Genomic DNA, 16,093 nt, shown 5'->3' on the forward strand with positions numbered 1-16,093 from the left:
GGGAAGGTGGAGTGCTGGCGAACAGATTAGCACACGCTTGTTTACTCATCTTCTAAGGGATTTTTTCCCCCTCTTTCCTTTCATTTCGTGAAGAAGGAGGGAGGGGAGGGGGCGGGGGGGGGAGAAGGGGGCTGTGGCTTGTGTTATAAAGGACGCAAAAAATAAATAAATGAGAGCATCTTGGGGGGAGGGAGGGAATTCAGCCGATCAGTGTGTTAGAGGAGAATTTTTTTTGAAGAGCTAGAAATATATAAAATAAAATGAAATAAAACAAGGAGGAAGGCATCCAGCTGTTAGAGGGGGGGATAAGGCAGATAAAGGAGCGGGGAGAGAAATTAATTGCCAACCAGGAGGAGTTGGACTGTATTTTTGAAAGGTGGGGGGAGTGGAGCACACACCTTGAGGAGGAAAGCGAGAAAGAAAAGAAAAAAGCAAGTGGAAGGGGGGCTCGCACGAGAAAGGGGACAAAGTCTAGGCGCGAGCTAAAGCTGGCAGCTCCGGGCGGCGGTGCAGGGGCGCAGGGGGGGCGGGGGGGACCGTCGGACATGCGGCTCTGGAGTTGGGTGCTGCGCCTGGGGCTGCTGAGCGCCGCGCTGGGCTGCGGGCTGGCCGAGCGCCCCCGCCGGGCCCGGAGAGACCCTCGGGCCGTGCGCCCCCCGCGTCCCGCCGCTGGACCGGCCACCTGCGCCACCCGGGCGGCCCGCGGTCGCCGCGCCTCGCCGCCGCCGCCTCCGGGCGGTGCCTGGGAAGCCGTGCGCGTCCCCCGGCGGCGGCAGCAACGGGCGGCGAGGGGCGCCGAGGAGCCGAGCCCGCCGAGCCGGGCGCTGTATTTCAGCGGGCGAGGGGAGCAGCTGCGCCTTCGGGCCGACCTGGAGCTACCCCGCGACGCCTTCACGCTGCAAGTGTGGCTGCGAGCTGAGGGTGGCCAGAATTCTCCAGCGGTGATCACAGGTAAGGCAAAAGGGGTCTCCCTGTCTGCGGGTCCACCCCGCTGGTCTCTGCGGGCCCCTCCGGGGCTCTCGCGGATGTCTGGAGTGCGGGTGGCGCGTGGGTCTGCGGGAGCCGCCCCTGGAGCAGCGCAGGGACCGCGGAAGCGAGACTCTCTTTAACCCATCTGCGGAATGGGCGCGCTGAGAAAGGATGCTGCTCGGCCTCCGGGGAGCTGCACCACGGAGCTCCGAGCCTGAACAAGACCAGGAGTTAGGGATAGCTGATCCCCCCGGGAACCCAGAACACTTAAGTGGTGCTGGGGATGTGCAGATGGACTCTGTCCGGGTATGGGAGGGAAGGGTACAGGACCCAAATGGGTTGCGAGTGAAAGAAGTATAGGGAACCGTTCCTTTCTCTTTACTTTTCGATAGACGTAATTCTCCAGTAGCCTGGCTCCCCTCAAAGCAGGCATGGGCCAGGTAGTTTTGATTGCCAGACTTAGAAGTCCTAGAAGTAGCCCAAAGTTGCTCTCTGCCTGAAGCTTGCCACTGGGATCCACCCCCACCACCATAGCCGCACACACCGCCTCTCAGGGTCGTTGCTTTTAAAGTCGGTTGCCTGTCATTCAAGACTGGGTCAGACCTTAGCGCACACTCTGACAGCCTTCCCCAGACTCTCGGCTGAGAAATGGGGCTCTTTTCTCTTTGGGGACTTTTATGAGCCCATCTAGATTTAAGTTCTCCTTGCTCACCCTCCCTCTCTCCCCTTTGCTGCTCCACAGCAAAGCCCATAGTGAAACCGGACACTTTGCGAGGGCTGCAAACCTTCCAAACGCCTCAACATCCATTTTCCCTTCTAAATGAAATCTGTGGAAATGTCTTTAATAAAACGAGGGGTGGTGGAGGGGGGCGGCGCAGGAGAGAAGGAAAGTTTTGCCTCTTTCTGCCTGGGAGATTCCCTCACTGCATAAACAACCTTGCCCTGTCATGGGACGCCTTAAAGCTATATTAGGGGTTCCCCCTTCACTGCAGCCTGGGAGCGAGTAGAGGCTTTCGTGATCCCACCCCTTACACACAGCTCTCAGGCAGTCTGCGGCTGTTTGGCTGTTTTGCCTTGGCGTAAACCTTTCTTAACATTGCACTGACTCTCCTATTTACCCGAAATCCCCTTCGGGGGGGGGGGACCCAAACTCTGCTACCATGCCAATCAAATGTATCCTCAAAGCTCCCACTTTCAAGCTACCGAAGGAGAGCAAGAACGACTACACACACACACACACACACACACACACACACACGCACACACGCACGCGCGCGCTCACTCACACAAACACACACGCGCGCGCGCACATACACACAAACACACACACAACTGACGTCATCGCTAGCCACCACCCCCTCCCTCCGAAAAGGAGAGGGAAACGGAGCTCATTCGCTTTCAGCTCTAGCTCTGAAATCCTCTCAGGGAGAGGAGGTTACAACTTGTAACGGAGACAAGATTCAAAATAATCATGAAGATGATAATTCAGGACTCTCTCTCTCTCTCTCTCTCTCTCTCTCTCTCTGTGTGTGTGTGTGTGTGTGTGTGTGTGTGTGTTGTTTTAACTTTCAAAACACAGCGGTCTGCTGCTTGAAAGTGGCTTGCCTTTGCTGCTCTACCTGTTGGGTTGGTGATTCGGAAGGGATCCCCCTAGAGAGAGAAGCCTGGAGTTGTAGAGACAGTGGGTGCATTTAATATATACATGCATGCAAATCCAGGTCTCACAGGAGTGCATAGGAGACTGGCTTCTAAGTGTCTTTCTCAGACTAAGGTCTCTCTTCCTGTTCTCTGGAAGACGTAATCCGCTCTCAACAACAATTGTTGCAGTAAAATACTTTCATTGGATCGGGAAGGCTAGGTTATTATTGCTCTTATAAACTGCCTGGTTCATTTTATGCGTGGAAATAACCTTCCTCACAAAACGGAAGACAGGAAACAAAAACAAAAACAAAACAGTAAGTAAATAAATTAATAAATAAACAGCACGACTGCCAGGTAGACCCAGAAAGCCTCGAAGCTGTTCTCTGGAGAATTCTGGTGGATTCCCCCCTCCCCTAGTTGAATCTGAGCCAGATTTGGCAGTGTGTAAACACCTGGCAGTGAGCCAGAAAAGACTTATTCTTCTTTACCCTTCACACGGAGGGAGCATACTGTGGGTCTGAAGAGAGCCTGCTTCTCCTTGAATTAAAAAAGCAAACAAACAGAGAGGATTTTTTTTTCTAGAAATACTTTTTTTAATTCCCTGATCCGTGGTTAAATTAGAGCTGGAAGAGACAGGACTCCGAAGTGGGTGACAGTGAGCATCCTCAGGTTATCTGTGGTGACCTCAGGTGCCCGGTTGGCTGCCTGGCCTCTGCTAGCTTTCTCTAGTGTCACCACTTTTACAGGAATCCCTGGTCACCTATCTCCAGAGCAGTCATCCCTCAGCAGGGTTTGCAACTGCTATTTCAGGTTCAGGGCTGCTGCCTCTCAGGCCAGCCTTACATCACTAGACTGCACGATTCATTTGGGTTTCGTAAAGGTCTAATTTTACGGTGCTGTTAACCAGGTCTGTCGCCTGGCAGAGGCTGGCCTTGCAGCTCCTGGTAGGCAGGAGTGCTCCCAGGTCTGCTCCTGGTAGGCAGGAGTGCTCCCAGGTCTGCTCCTGGTAGGCAGGAGTGCTCCCAGGTCTGCTTGCCCCTGGTTCAAACTTCACTTCACGGACATTGGTTCAGTCACTGAGAGAGGCAGGGGGAAGGAGAAGGCTTCTGAAGTACAGAAAATATGCCTTTTATTTTTCTGAAAGGCAGGGCGAAAATACACACACACACACACACACACACACAGTTGCTGGAATAGGAAAATTTGAAGCCACAGTTAGACAGTATTAGGGTGCAGGATTCTCCTGGGACCTGCCAAGGATATTTTTAAAAACTGAAGACTCCTTTAAGGCTACTATGAGCCAGATTCCTAGAGGTTATATATCAGTAGTCATTCAGGCCAATGGGAAGAGATTCACAGAGGACCAGAGGGTGTGCTGAATTGCAGCGCTCAGAGGCTAGAACTAGAACTTGACCTCTGGCATTTCTGTTTCCAGACTTCATAAACAGGTTCCTCTTATCCCATACAGGCCCACCATCCAGGTAGCATATGGTGTGTGTGTGTGTGTGTGTGTGTGTGTGTGTGTGTGTGTGTGTTCTGACACACCTCTGCTTTTGTACTATACCCAACAGATCCAGACCCCTGCCCCTTATCCCCAGCCAACCCAACAATGCCCTTATACCCTTGCAGTATAAAAGAATCAGAAAGCATTAGACTGCGTTTGCAGTGAAGCAGAGGCCCCAGTTGCAATTACTTTATTGAAGTTCCCCCTGACCTGAAAAGTGTCCCCCCACAAGTGCTGCCCTCCTCCTACCCTATTCTCAATCCCCTTCCATTAGTGAAGAGTTCCAGTTCAGAAGGAGATGGGGTTAAAACCCTAGTCCTGCCCAGCACCTGTGCTGACAGGTCTTTTTTGCCTTTGTAAATGTTGAAATAAAGTTTGCTGGTTGCTCTCAAGAACCCCTTTCGTCCTCTCTTCTGTAGGTCATTTCTTACTTCTCACTCAGTCCCTCAAACAGTCAGAAGCTTCACCCGAAGGTCACACAGGAGCATAGCCTTCTTGGAAACCAGCTGTAGCTCCATCTGGGATTCAGAATACCGCACTAGTCACAATGAAGTGTCAGTAGCCAGGTTACCTGACTTCACCCAACTGTGACCTTGAGCAAACTAGCTGGCTTCTCCAGGTTCCTCATTCACCAAGAAAAGATGTTGAGAGCACTTCTCTCACCACAGGCTGTGTCAATCAAATGGTGATTGAGCTCAAGGGTGAAAAGTACTTAGAGCTGGCCCTAGGACTTAGTGGTTGCTCAGCAAAGATTTCTTTTATGAATAGACAGGATTTTTCAAAGATCTCAAGATTTCTGGGCTGAGGGCACTAGAAAGCAGAAAGCCTTCTCTTGCCAAGCCTTATTCTTCAAGCTTGCTTTATACCTGAGAATTTTGTCCTCTTAAGCACCCTGAGAGATGGGTGTCGGTATCAAAACACACACACACACACACACACAGAGAGAGACAGAGAGAGAGAGAGAGAGAGACAGAGAGACAGAGAGACAGAGAGACAGAGAGACAGAGAGACAGAGAGACAGAGACAGAGATATACACACACACACACACACACAGAGAGAGAGAGAGAGAGAGAGAGAGAGAGAGAGAGAGAGAGAGAGTTTGTTTCAAAGAGCTGAAGGGAATTGGTCCAAAATTCCATATTCCCTCATGTGGATAGTTCCCACCCAGGAAGTCAGTTCCAAAAGTGCCTGGTTCCTCTGCTATTTGTAGGGTAAGAGAAGTGATAATCTGTCTGCAGAACGTTTCGATTCCCTTGTACATCTCTCTACCAACCCAAAGGTTTCCAGATCAGGGAGTAAGAAATGGAGAGATGACACCTGGAGATTGCATCAAACCAGGCAGTTCTGTTGCCTTTCACTTCAAGCAGTCACACTGGGCAGGCTAGAGATTCATTTCTCCTGAAGCCTGTGGCTGTGTAACCCTCCCTGTTCTTCCACTCATTTCTCTCAGTTATCTTCCTTCTGAAATGGGCACAATAACTTCAGGATAGTTCAGAGGTATATAGTTACCCTAAGAGGTATATAGTTACCCTATCCTGTTTGAGACTAAGTGTAGGGTAATCGCATCTAGTTAACATACACATCATCATTTCCAGGGGATTTTCTGGGGGTGGGGGGTGGAGGAGCTGGGTCTCTTGGTAGGTAAGAGTATCCTCCTATGAATTTCAAGGGATGTCTGGAGTGAGCATTGTATCTTTGGGAACCATTAGACTTTAATTTCTTCTTTGACTTGGCTCTTTTCTTTGACCTGTGGGTGACCCCTTGCTAGTAAGCGTCACAGGGAGTCTAGAGATGCTGAAAACTGTGAGTTTCACAGCCAGTTGGCTTGGAGAGGAAGCATAGATCCTCAGGAACAGAGGGTGAATGGTGATCATAAATCACAGTCCACGTGTCACTTGCTCCTTCTGTGGCTTCCCTTTCACCTATCCCTTTCCTTTATGCTACTATCCAATGGACAAGTAGACGTGATTAGGCTGTTAAACCTCAGAAGCACCTATCTCCTCCCTCTTCACAGAGAAAAGTAACCTGGAAGCCCAAGACATAGAATACGCAGAAGTGTGGAACAGAAATGGTGAGCCCAGTCTTAGACTTGGCAGCTAATTGTATCAAGCGATTCTATGCATAAAGAGGAAAGGAAGGACCAGGGTCACACAGAACACTGCATTTACAGATCTCCATGGCTTAGAGGGGCCTGTGAGATGTTTTGATCCATTAGCTACCACTCAGGGATACACAAAGAACACCCACCTTTTAAAACATCCTTTGGGTTGGACATGATGGTACATGCATATGACTCAAGCACTAGGGCCTCTAAACTAGGATCAGCACAACTTTAAGGCTAGCCTAGTCGACACAGAAAATTTCAGACCAGTCAGAGCTTCATCGTATGACTTTATCAGTCAATCACTGAGTAACTCAGCTGAGGATCCATAGAGGGGTCCCTGCTATATTAGGCCTATGGGTAGCCTGGGAACAGGTACTTCTCCAAACCTTCTTAAGTAATACTGAAGGACCAACAGTGGGGGTATCTCAGATCCAACTTCATGTCCTCTTACTGTACAGGTGGGTAAAATGAAGTAGTAAATGGAAATATGACACTTGGTCTTTCTAGGCTTGAGTTGCCACACCCCAGGATGGAGCTTTCTTCCAGTCTGAAATCTCTGCTTGCTACCAGCCTCTGGCATCCTTCGGCCTTGACTGTATATTTTCCCCCAGAGCCCTTCCTGTGCTCTGAGTCATGCTCTTTCTTCCTCATACCTCCTTTAAGGTAGAAACATGCCTGCATGGAGTCACACTGAGTTGTGTTTCACACGCCTGATTTCAGGTGAACCTACCAATGCTGGAAGAAAGCCTCACCAAGAAAGAGTGTGGGAAAGGAAGCTTAGCTCTGGAACATTCTCTACTTGTGTTCCTGATGGTTCATAAAAAGCTCTCACCTTTAGATCTCTTTCAAACCTTCACTGGCTGTGGGAAGAAAAAAAATCTTTCCACCCATGTTTACCAAAAAGGACTTCCTTTGTGAGCTTGTCTACTTGTGGCAGAAGGCTTCTGTCCAGCATGTGCCTGTCTCCCTGCTATCTGCTTTGTTTCTTTACTGTTTTGGTCACACACACACCCACACACACACACACACACAAGTCTCCAGATCTTTCCCTTGTTGTCCAGAGAACTGTGCTTTCTCTTGTGGTCAGAATACCAGGAATGATCATCTGGGACCCTGACACCAGTAATTGAGATCCAACTTCCAAGGTTGGGTCTCTTGGATGTAGCACACTTATAATTGACAACCAAGAGTTCACAGTTCAGGTCCTGATTTCAATGTCCTCCGAAGGTCTGTGATTTGAAGCCAGCAGGACAGGATTTGGGTGTGATTACACCCAACAGCTCCAGATCATAATTATCATGGGACCAGGTGAGACAGTGACGGAAGACTCTCTCAATAGAAATGAAAACCAACTTATGCCAGCAAGGGTCGGCGAAGCTATGGATTTGTGCAGTCAAGGACATTCCTAGAAATGTGTCTTTATTTTCATTATTATCTTTCACATAAGAGAATAGTGACTGAGCCAACAAACCTTCTCACATACATGGCCTGACTAAAAGTCCTTTGATGCTGGGACTTCCCAAGTCTGCAAAACCCTGCCAGATACTGTTGTGTGACCTTGGGAGCTCATGGCTCCTGTCTGGGATCCCCCATTTTTTGATATGTAAAGAAGGGTTGAGTAAAAACTTTATATCATGCCCTACAACTTTAGGGAGCCTCTGGAGAAACAGTAGAGGTCAGAACCCTACCACATATCCTCTCCATGCTATTCTGCATAAGTTACTCCATTCTATAACATTCTCTTTTGTGTAGGAGGGGCACATTCCTCCTTTACAAAATATTTGAATGGACAGGGACTGACAGGGAGGGATTTGGAATTATGTTAGGTGCGATTATAGTATTGTCGTATATTTTTTTTGTTTTTTGTTTTTTGTTTTTTTGTTTGTTTGTTTGTTTTGTTTGTTTGGTTGGTTGGTTGGTTTTTTCTTTCTTTCTTTCTTTTTTTTTTTTTTTAGACGGGGTATCTCTGTGTAGCCCTGGCTGTCCTGGAACTCACTCTGAGGATGAGGCTGGCCTCAAACTCAGAAATCTGCCTGCTTCTGCTTCCCAAGTGTTGGGATTAAAGGCATGTGCCACCACTGCCCCGCTAGCATATTTTTTTAAAGATCCTAATTTGAAAAAAGCACACTGAAGCACCAGTAGGTTAAGTTATTTTACATCTATTTTTGTTGTTGTTGTTGTTGTTGTTAGTGCTTGTTTTAAAAAGCCCTAAAAATATAGGAGCTTGGGGAGGGAGGAATGCTAAAAACATGGTGAGATAGTGATAACCACTATTGAAACAAAGCTATAGTTACTTGGGATTTCAATAAATTTCTGGTGGTGCCTTTTAAAAATGTAATTGAAGATTTCAAAGATTTTATTTAAAGAATAATAAAATTAACTAATTCATTAAAGTGCTAGAGAGCCAAAGAAGATGATGTCTCAAAAAAAAACCCAAGCCTTCTGTCAGCTGATATGTTCACATACACAGAGGCTGGAGCACAGAGAGGCTCAGAGACTCTACCAGTGTCATACAGAACTGAAGTCATAATGCACTCTAGGCTTCAGACACTAGGATCCTCCTCATGCCCTTCCTGTCCCTCCCTCTAGTCACCATGACCATCTAGAGAGAATGCCAGGAGGGGACCATGCAGATAAGGCTATTGGAGATGCAACTCCTGAAATACTTTTGAACATCAAAATTCTTTGCAGTGTAAGACTCCCCTCTATGTGAGGAAACTCAGCATCCTTCTCTTCCTCACAATGCCAGATTTACTACTCATTGTAAAAATCCACAGTGTAACATAGTAATAGATACCACTCAAGTTTGCACATGGTTGTAATTCTCTTTTCCTAGTTCCTATTTCTCTTCATCCCCAGTTGCCCAGAGTGCTTTCTGTCTAGCATCCTTTGGAGCCTTTGAACAGACTGGGGAAAGGGGGATGTGTTTTTCTGAGGAAATATTTTGCAGTGGTTGAGCATTGGGCTCAAACGTCAGTCTGATTTGATTTCCTGACTCTTGTACCAGCTAGTTGCATGCCCTTGTGGCAGCTCCTTAGTATCTCCAGCTTCACTTTTGCCATCTATAGCATCCAGCTGTATAACACTTATGCCATCTATAACACCAGTTCCTACATGGTGGGATTTTTCAGAAAAGAAACTGCATCTCCTTGTGGAAAATGCTTAGTAATGGAGTCCAGATGACAGGTAATCCAACAATCATTAACTTAGGTTGATATTGCTTGTACTGACCTTTGCTGTACATTATTTCCAATTCTTTCAATGATTCTGTATCTTAGACATGTCTAGCCTCTTTGGCAAAACCAGAAATTATCTTCTGCTCCCTTGCCACTTAGGAGAGACTTGTAGTCATTGTCATAACACTAAAACAGCAAACAACTGAACAAAAGTGAGACTAAGCCCAAAAGGTGGGTGCTTCATTTTATAGAAGTGTGCACTCCAAAACAGAAAATCCGAGCCACGAAGATAAGAGACAAAGTGAGTCTGTGAGCTCCCTGTCTAAGGCACCCAGCAGGTACTTCTGTGAATCTCTGCTGTGTGCTGGGTATAATTTTGAGTACTGTGAACTCTCTTTACCCTCAGCGAGTTTATATTCTGGGTGCTAAGCAGAGAAGATGACAAACTGCAAACAAGAAATCTGGCATGCCATTTAATGCCAGATAAATTTTAACTCAAAAAAATAAAAATAAAAATAGATATGTGTGTGGGGTGCTAGAAGTGAAAGATTGCAGTGCACTGAGCAGAGAAGGTTTCTAAAGATGCGTATGGTAAGGCAGCAGGGAGGACTCAAGGTTGTCTAGCTAGCAGAGGCCAGTTCTGAAGGAAAAAAAAAAGGCCATTGGTAGCTTGCTGTGTAGCTTTAGTCATGTTGTTTTCCCCTCTCTAACTGACTTTTCTCAACTGAGGCATGGAAGGTATCACAAGTTTATCACTACCTTGGCCATAAAGGACCAAGTTGGGACCCTTTACAGTCTTGTAATTCCAATCAAAGTGGTCCTGGGATATAATTGTGACATTGGCAATGACTCTGCTTTTTGCCCATTTTGGCTTATTTTCATCCACTAGGTGGTGCCTGGGCCTGTTACCCTCAGGGGCATCATGCCCACACATTCTTTCCTCCTGCCAGGAGCAATACCGATGCTCAGAAATAAAAAAAAAAAAAATAAAAGAATAAAAAAATAAAAATAAATAAATAAAAAGACCCACTACTCTTTCATGTTAAGGTGTCATTGACTTACAGATCTTAAAACATTGCCTTTTATTTGACATATGCATTAATGAAATCCTAAAAATCTTTGGGTTGCATACCAAAATGTCAGAGGTAGAATTTCAGTCAAAGTCTGACTGGAGGCATTATTTGGTGAGTGTCAGTAGTTCCCAATAGCTGGAAGCTATCTCATTAATACTGGAAATAATTACAACTGTCACAAATATCTCGACTATAAAAGCCCTCATTGGGGGACTTTTCTGATAATTGTTTATTAAGTTATATAAATTTCATAATTATATTTACTAGACAAGGGCCACTGTAGACAAACTTCCAGACAGCACAGTAAGTTACTGGCCTATTAGTCTATGTTATCATGCATATCAGAGATGATTTTGTTAATTAAAAGTATTAAAATTCAGGGGCTAGGATGAGAGTTTGTTAAAGTTCTTGCCATGAATTCATAAGGACCAATGTTTAATCTTCAAAACCCACACTAAAAAGCCAGCCATAGTGAATGCAGCGCTGAGAAGGCGAATATAGACTCTGGCCTGGAACTAGCTGATCTGCCAGCTAAGACTGATCAGTGAGTGAGACCCAGACGTCCAGTGAGAGATGCTGTCTCAAAATGGCAAGGAGTGGATAGGTTATGAGGAAGGAAACTTGAGGTTGACCTCTGACCTCCATACATACACATGCATACACATCCAAAACTATACAGGCACGGATGTTAGTACACACACACACACACACACACACACACTGAAACTCTAAGATACAGAGGCACTATTCTCTCTGTTCTTCCAAAGCCTCCAGTGTCAGCATCCCTAAGATCCATACATCTTGCTCCCTCTTCCTCTCTCTCCTCCCTGGGCTCCTACTTCTTATAACCACTATGTTTGCTAAGACTTTGCTTTAAACTGGAAAGAAAAGTGTGTGTGCGTGTGCGTGTGCGTGTGCGTGTGTGTGTGTGTGTACTGACATTATTTACTACCAACTTGGGGTCTTTAGAAGCTTGGAAGGAGAATCATGAACTTTGGAGAACCGTGTAAGGTGCCAGGTTCCAACCCATTTGGAAAGTATGACAATATCAAAGAAGTGGGAAATGTGTCATGTAGGTTGTCACAGACCCTGTAGACCAGGCACACTGTAGACCAATCTAAAAGTCCAGGTAGATGTGGCACTGCCCCATGAGATGGTAAAGGAATTGCTCTTAGGTCTTCCCTGTATGTGTCTTTCTTTATTCCCATTTCTCTGTGTAATAGGAAAGGCAGCAAGCAGGGCAGAATGTGATCAAGTAGGTTCATAAGTCCCCAAATGGGACTGCAGACCTTTTTTGTACAGTGGTTGCTGAGGAAATAAAGAAGGATATGATAAGTAGCATTTGGGAGGAAGGCAGCCCTGCTCTGACAGATGCAGTGCTCACACCCACAAACATAAGAAATGAATACATTCTGCAGTCAGTCTTATGAAACCAAACCATGACTTCAAAAGAAGCAAGGTGTGTGGATGCCAGAATGATATACTCAGACATTCCTTTCATGGATGTGGAACTGAGATGCTGATGAGGAAAGTAGGTAGGAGAGGTCAGTGGTCAGGCTTGGAAGGCATTGTCTTCTAAGTCTACAGCCAGGAAACAAACACATGCATTTCTTTATATACTTTCTCAGAAGTTAAATAGCACAGCCCTACTGATTGACTTATACCTCCAAATTCTATACAGTTTAGGTTTGTATAACAGGACCGGTTGTGCATTGAAATGTCCACATACACCACATGTTCAACATATCCAAAATGCCCATTTCTCCTACAAAACTTCTGTGCCCTTAACTTGTTGAGAGTTACCAACTCGTGGTACATCATGGATCTCTAAGTCACCAACCCATTTATCCTGCTTCATGACATTTGGATTAGCAACTTATTCTTCTTTTACATTGATCTCTCCTCTATTGAAATGTCCATTGTTTGAACCCCAACCCTCTATCTGCTTCAATACATCTACCAACTCTTCATGACCAGATTTTTCTACTACTAAAAAGAAAATCTGACTATTACTCCTCATTAAAGGTTCTTCAGTAGCAACTGAATTATTTAAAGTTCCCTTCGATGTTGCAGGCTTTTTATTACATCACTTTCTTTACTTATTGAATATTCCTGAATAGTTTTACATCCTGCTTAAGGCTCTACAGCTTTCTGCTCAAGGTATCTTTCTTCTGAAAAGGCCCGCCCTGACTCCTTCCAATGTATAACTTGTTTTTTACCTGTCTTTTTTCCATACATATACATACATACACACACACACACACACACACACACAAACATACACCTTATGTGGACTCACATTTGCAATGCCTGAACTTCTTTATAACAATTATGTGCGCATTTTAAATCATGTCCATCTCAATTTCTCCCCTGCCTAGCATACAGAAGAGTATGTATGGTTGTTTGTTTGTTTGCTTGCTTGCTTGCTTGCTTATCTGTTTGTTTAATGGATCAGTAAATAGAGGTGAAGACCGACTGAATATCTATTAACTATCAGAGAAAAAGCTCAAGGAACCTCCCAGGCATGGTGCATTACGTAAGTCCAAGCACATGACCTGTGTTGTGCGTCACAGTTAGAAACATTACACAGTGGTTAATTCCATTTCCCCTTGAGCAAAAAAGTCAGAAGGGAAAAAGAAATTTGGCCTTCCAAAACAGAAAGAGGAGGGGAGTAGCAAATTCATGGGCCCTCGGCTCCTATTGTAGCCTGTCTAATCCAAGCCACATTTTTGGCTTTCATCTTCCCATTCCCAGGCCCTGGCTTGTTTGCATCGCACTTGTTTTGTGTCCTTACTGCAGCACATAATCCTCAACTTTACACTTAGATCTCCCCATTCTCGTTCTCATCAGTATCTTTCTGAGCCTCCAGTGCCCTGGCAGTTCTAGCCATTCCTTAGGTTTAAATCCACTTCCCTCTTTTCTGATAGAGGGCCTTTCCATCTGCTAACCTTCATCTTATGAGACCTTGAAGTGACTTCAGGATTTAGGATTCTCTGTCCACTGTATATACAACCTTGTCTGGGGATGGGATGGGTATGCACTTTCATCAGTAGCAACTGTAGTAAAAGCAGCCAGCTTCTAAAGAGCACTTACTGTGTGCTGGTATGATGCCCACAGTGGCTTTCTGTACCCTCTGAACTTGTGGTAGGTAGCTGCATGCCTCACCAAAAGATCCTCTACTGATGGTTAACTGAACTGAGATTCAAATTCCATCCTATCTTTATTTTCAAGGTGGTCATGTTTATTAGAGCACCATAGGTATTCAGTCAGACTATGTTTTGAGAGGATGGATGAATGAATGAATAAGTGAATTAGTGAATGAGTGAATGAGTAAGAAAATAGTATCCCTAGTGGCCAGTGCAGATATTTGAAGGATACAGAGTGAAAAAGAAAGAAAAACAGAAGGATAGCAGGAGGGAGAATATAATGCAGGAAAAAAAGTGCATGAAGATGATGAGACATTAAAATATTGTCATGAATATTTTTGATATGCAAAATATTTTTACTTTTAGGTGATGTTTCATTCACTAGAACTATCCCCACCTTTAACCAGTCTACTTGAAGAAATATGTTAATTTCAAAGATGCTGTTTTTGTAGTGCTAAAAGCACGGTCCCGTAAAATACTCAAGGAAGACATGTTTTGACCCGTTGATAAGCACAGAGATGCATTTTGAGCTGAACTGAAGCATGCAGATGGCCTTGGTGGTTGAACTATGGTGCTCTTAGTGGAAGACTAGTTTGGGAGATGCAAGGTTGATTTGTCCTAGGTATTTTTGTGGGGTTCAATAACAAATGAAAATTCAGTGGGAGAGGGAAAGTTTTATTCCTCCCATATCTCTGTTCATTCAACCTTATAGTTAATAGGTCATTAGCAGGCAATGTTTGTGCCATATGCTAACCAAGGAGATGGAATCTGAAAAGAAGACTTGGGTGCAGTTCCATCCCCTGAGGACCTCCTAGCGCTTGTGGTAGAAGCCAAGGGGTAAACAGATAGATGACATCATCATAACTACTATAACTAAGCAATTAATAGAGCCCCGTGGAAGAGGAAGCAGGGAAACACTGTTGTGGAACACCCACGTTTATCATGGGACTAGATATACTCCAAGAATTCAAATCTGTAAGTGGCCTCCTCCATCTGAAAGGATCGGGGTGTTTGAATGTCTAGCTTTGAACTGGATACATTGGTGCATTATAAATAAGCTTTTATAAATGAATGACTGGATTTGAGATGGAGCCAAATAAAGAAGAATAAGGTGGCTGAAAGTAGGTGCTGGAAGGCCAGGAGCTTTGCAAGTTGATATATCAGGCTTTGGAAAAAGTCAGATACTGCAAGAAAATGCATTGTAAAAGGCATTGTCCCTGGCCTCTGAGCTGACCAATTGCCTGTTAAGATATATGTTGCTATTACTCATCGCTATCGCTCTGTCTTCATTCTCTCCAAGCAGCTAATGTGCTATCTCTGTATCTTTCTGTCTTTTCTCTGTGCTTCTCTCTAAGCCTTTGCAGTCCATCCAGTTCTAATTTGTGGCATGTGCTCCTGCTTCTCCCACACATCTCTCCTGTATCCACATGGCTTCATTTCATTGGACACTCCTCATGACTGCCAGTCTCAGGAACAAATTCCCAAAGTCTGGGATAGTGCATGGTCCAACAATTAGTTTTAAGTCAATACCTAAGTAGGTACATAATGCAAATTTGCAGAATAAGTAATCTCAGCTCCCCAGCACACAAATTGAGAACTTGCTATTCTGAGAAGAGAAAGAAATCATCACAACTTCCATTCCATCTTAAACACAGAGAAGACATAGGTCCCAGTTCCCCAACTGATTTCCCTCTATCTTAATGTCTTAAGATTTGGACCCAACCTGTTCAAGTATAGACTTAAAAGAGTTCAGAAGGTCACGTCCTACAGTTAGCTAGGATTCCACCTGCCCTTTCATGCCTGGAAAGCCTGGAGTCCAGCGGGAAAATGATCAGATCTAGATTCAACAGTGATGCAATGACAACTCAGAGCTGTCTCAAGAAATTACTGTGTATCTCTCCAGATCAACAAGTGCATAGCATGTGTTCCACACTGCAAGATACAGTCACGGATAACACAGAGCTGGTCCATGCCCTTGTGGACTTTGTGTTCTCAGGAGAATTGAAAGGCAATCACCTAGTAAACAATTGTAGCCAGTTATAACTTAATTGTGAGAATCATGGTTAGAAAATACAAATATCAAGCCTTGGAAAATGACTACTACAGAAAAACACTAGCTAGTAGGCTCAAAATGAGGCTTGCACAAAGGAGCAGAAAGACAGAGTGATAGATGTCAGAGGCAGAAATAAAAATGCTAGTAAACAGATCATGGTCAGGAGGACAGAGGCAGAGCTTATGAAAATCACTGGGAGATGTGTGTACAGAGAGATGAAAATAGCTTAAACCATGAGATGTAGATATTAACTAGATGTGTGAAGGAGTGATCAGAGAGAGCCTGTCAACGGCTTATTAGGTCATTAAACATTTTCCAGTAAGTGGACTGGATTACAAGGTGGGTGGGAGTCTCAATCTCAGCATTATCATGCTTAAATTTATTGCTGAAATTTTTTATTATTTAGTATTTTGATTAATATCATTA

The 16,093-nt window shown here is 44.9% G+C and overlaps 1 protein-coding gene across 1 annotated transcript in view; it reads left to right on the forward strand.

Moving 5' to 3' along the window:
* The first annotated feature begins 545 nt into the window (after positions 1-545).
* Pappa (pappalysin 1) overlaps positions 546-16,093 on the forward strand; it is a 229,098-nt gene continuing 213,550 nt past the window's right edge. The window contains exon 1 of the mRNA XM_052176642.1: positions 546-951. Within this exon, the coding sequence (XP_052032602.1) occupies positions 546-951 (406 nt within the window). The remainder of the gene's footprint in view (positions 952-16,093) is intronic.

The sequence above is a fragment of the Apodemus sylvaticus genome, chromosome 3 (assembly GCF_947179515.1).
Source record: "Apodemus sylvaticus chromosome 3, mApoSyl1.1, whole genome shotgun sequence".
Classification (NCBI taxonomy): domain Eukaryota; kingdom Metazoa; phylum Chordata; class Mammalia; order Rodentia; family Muridae; genus Apodemus; species Apodemus sylvaticus.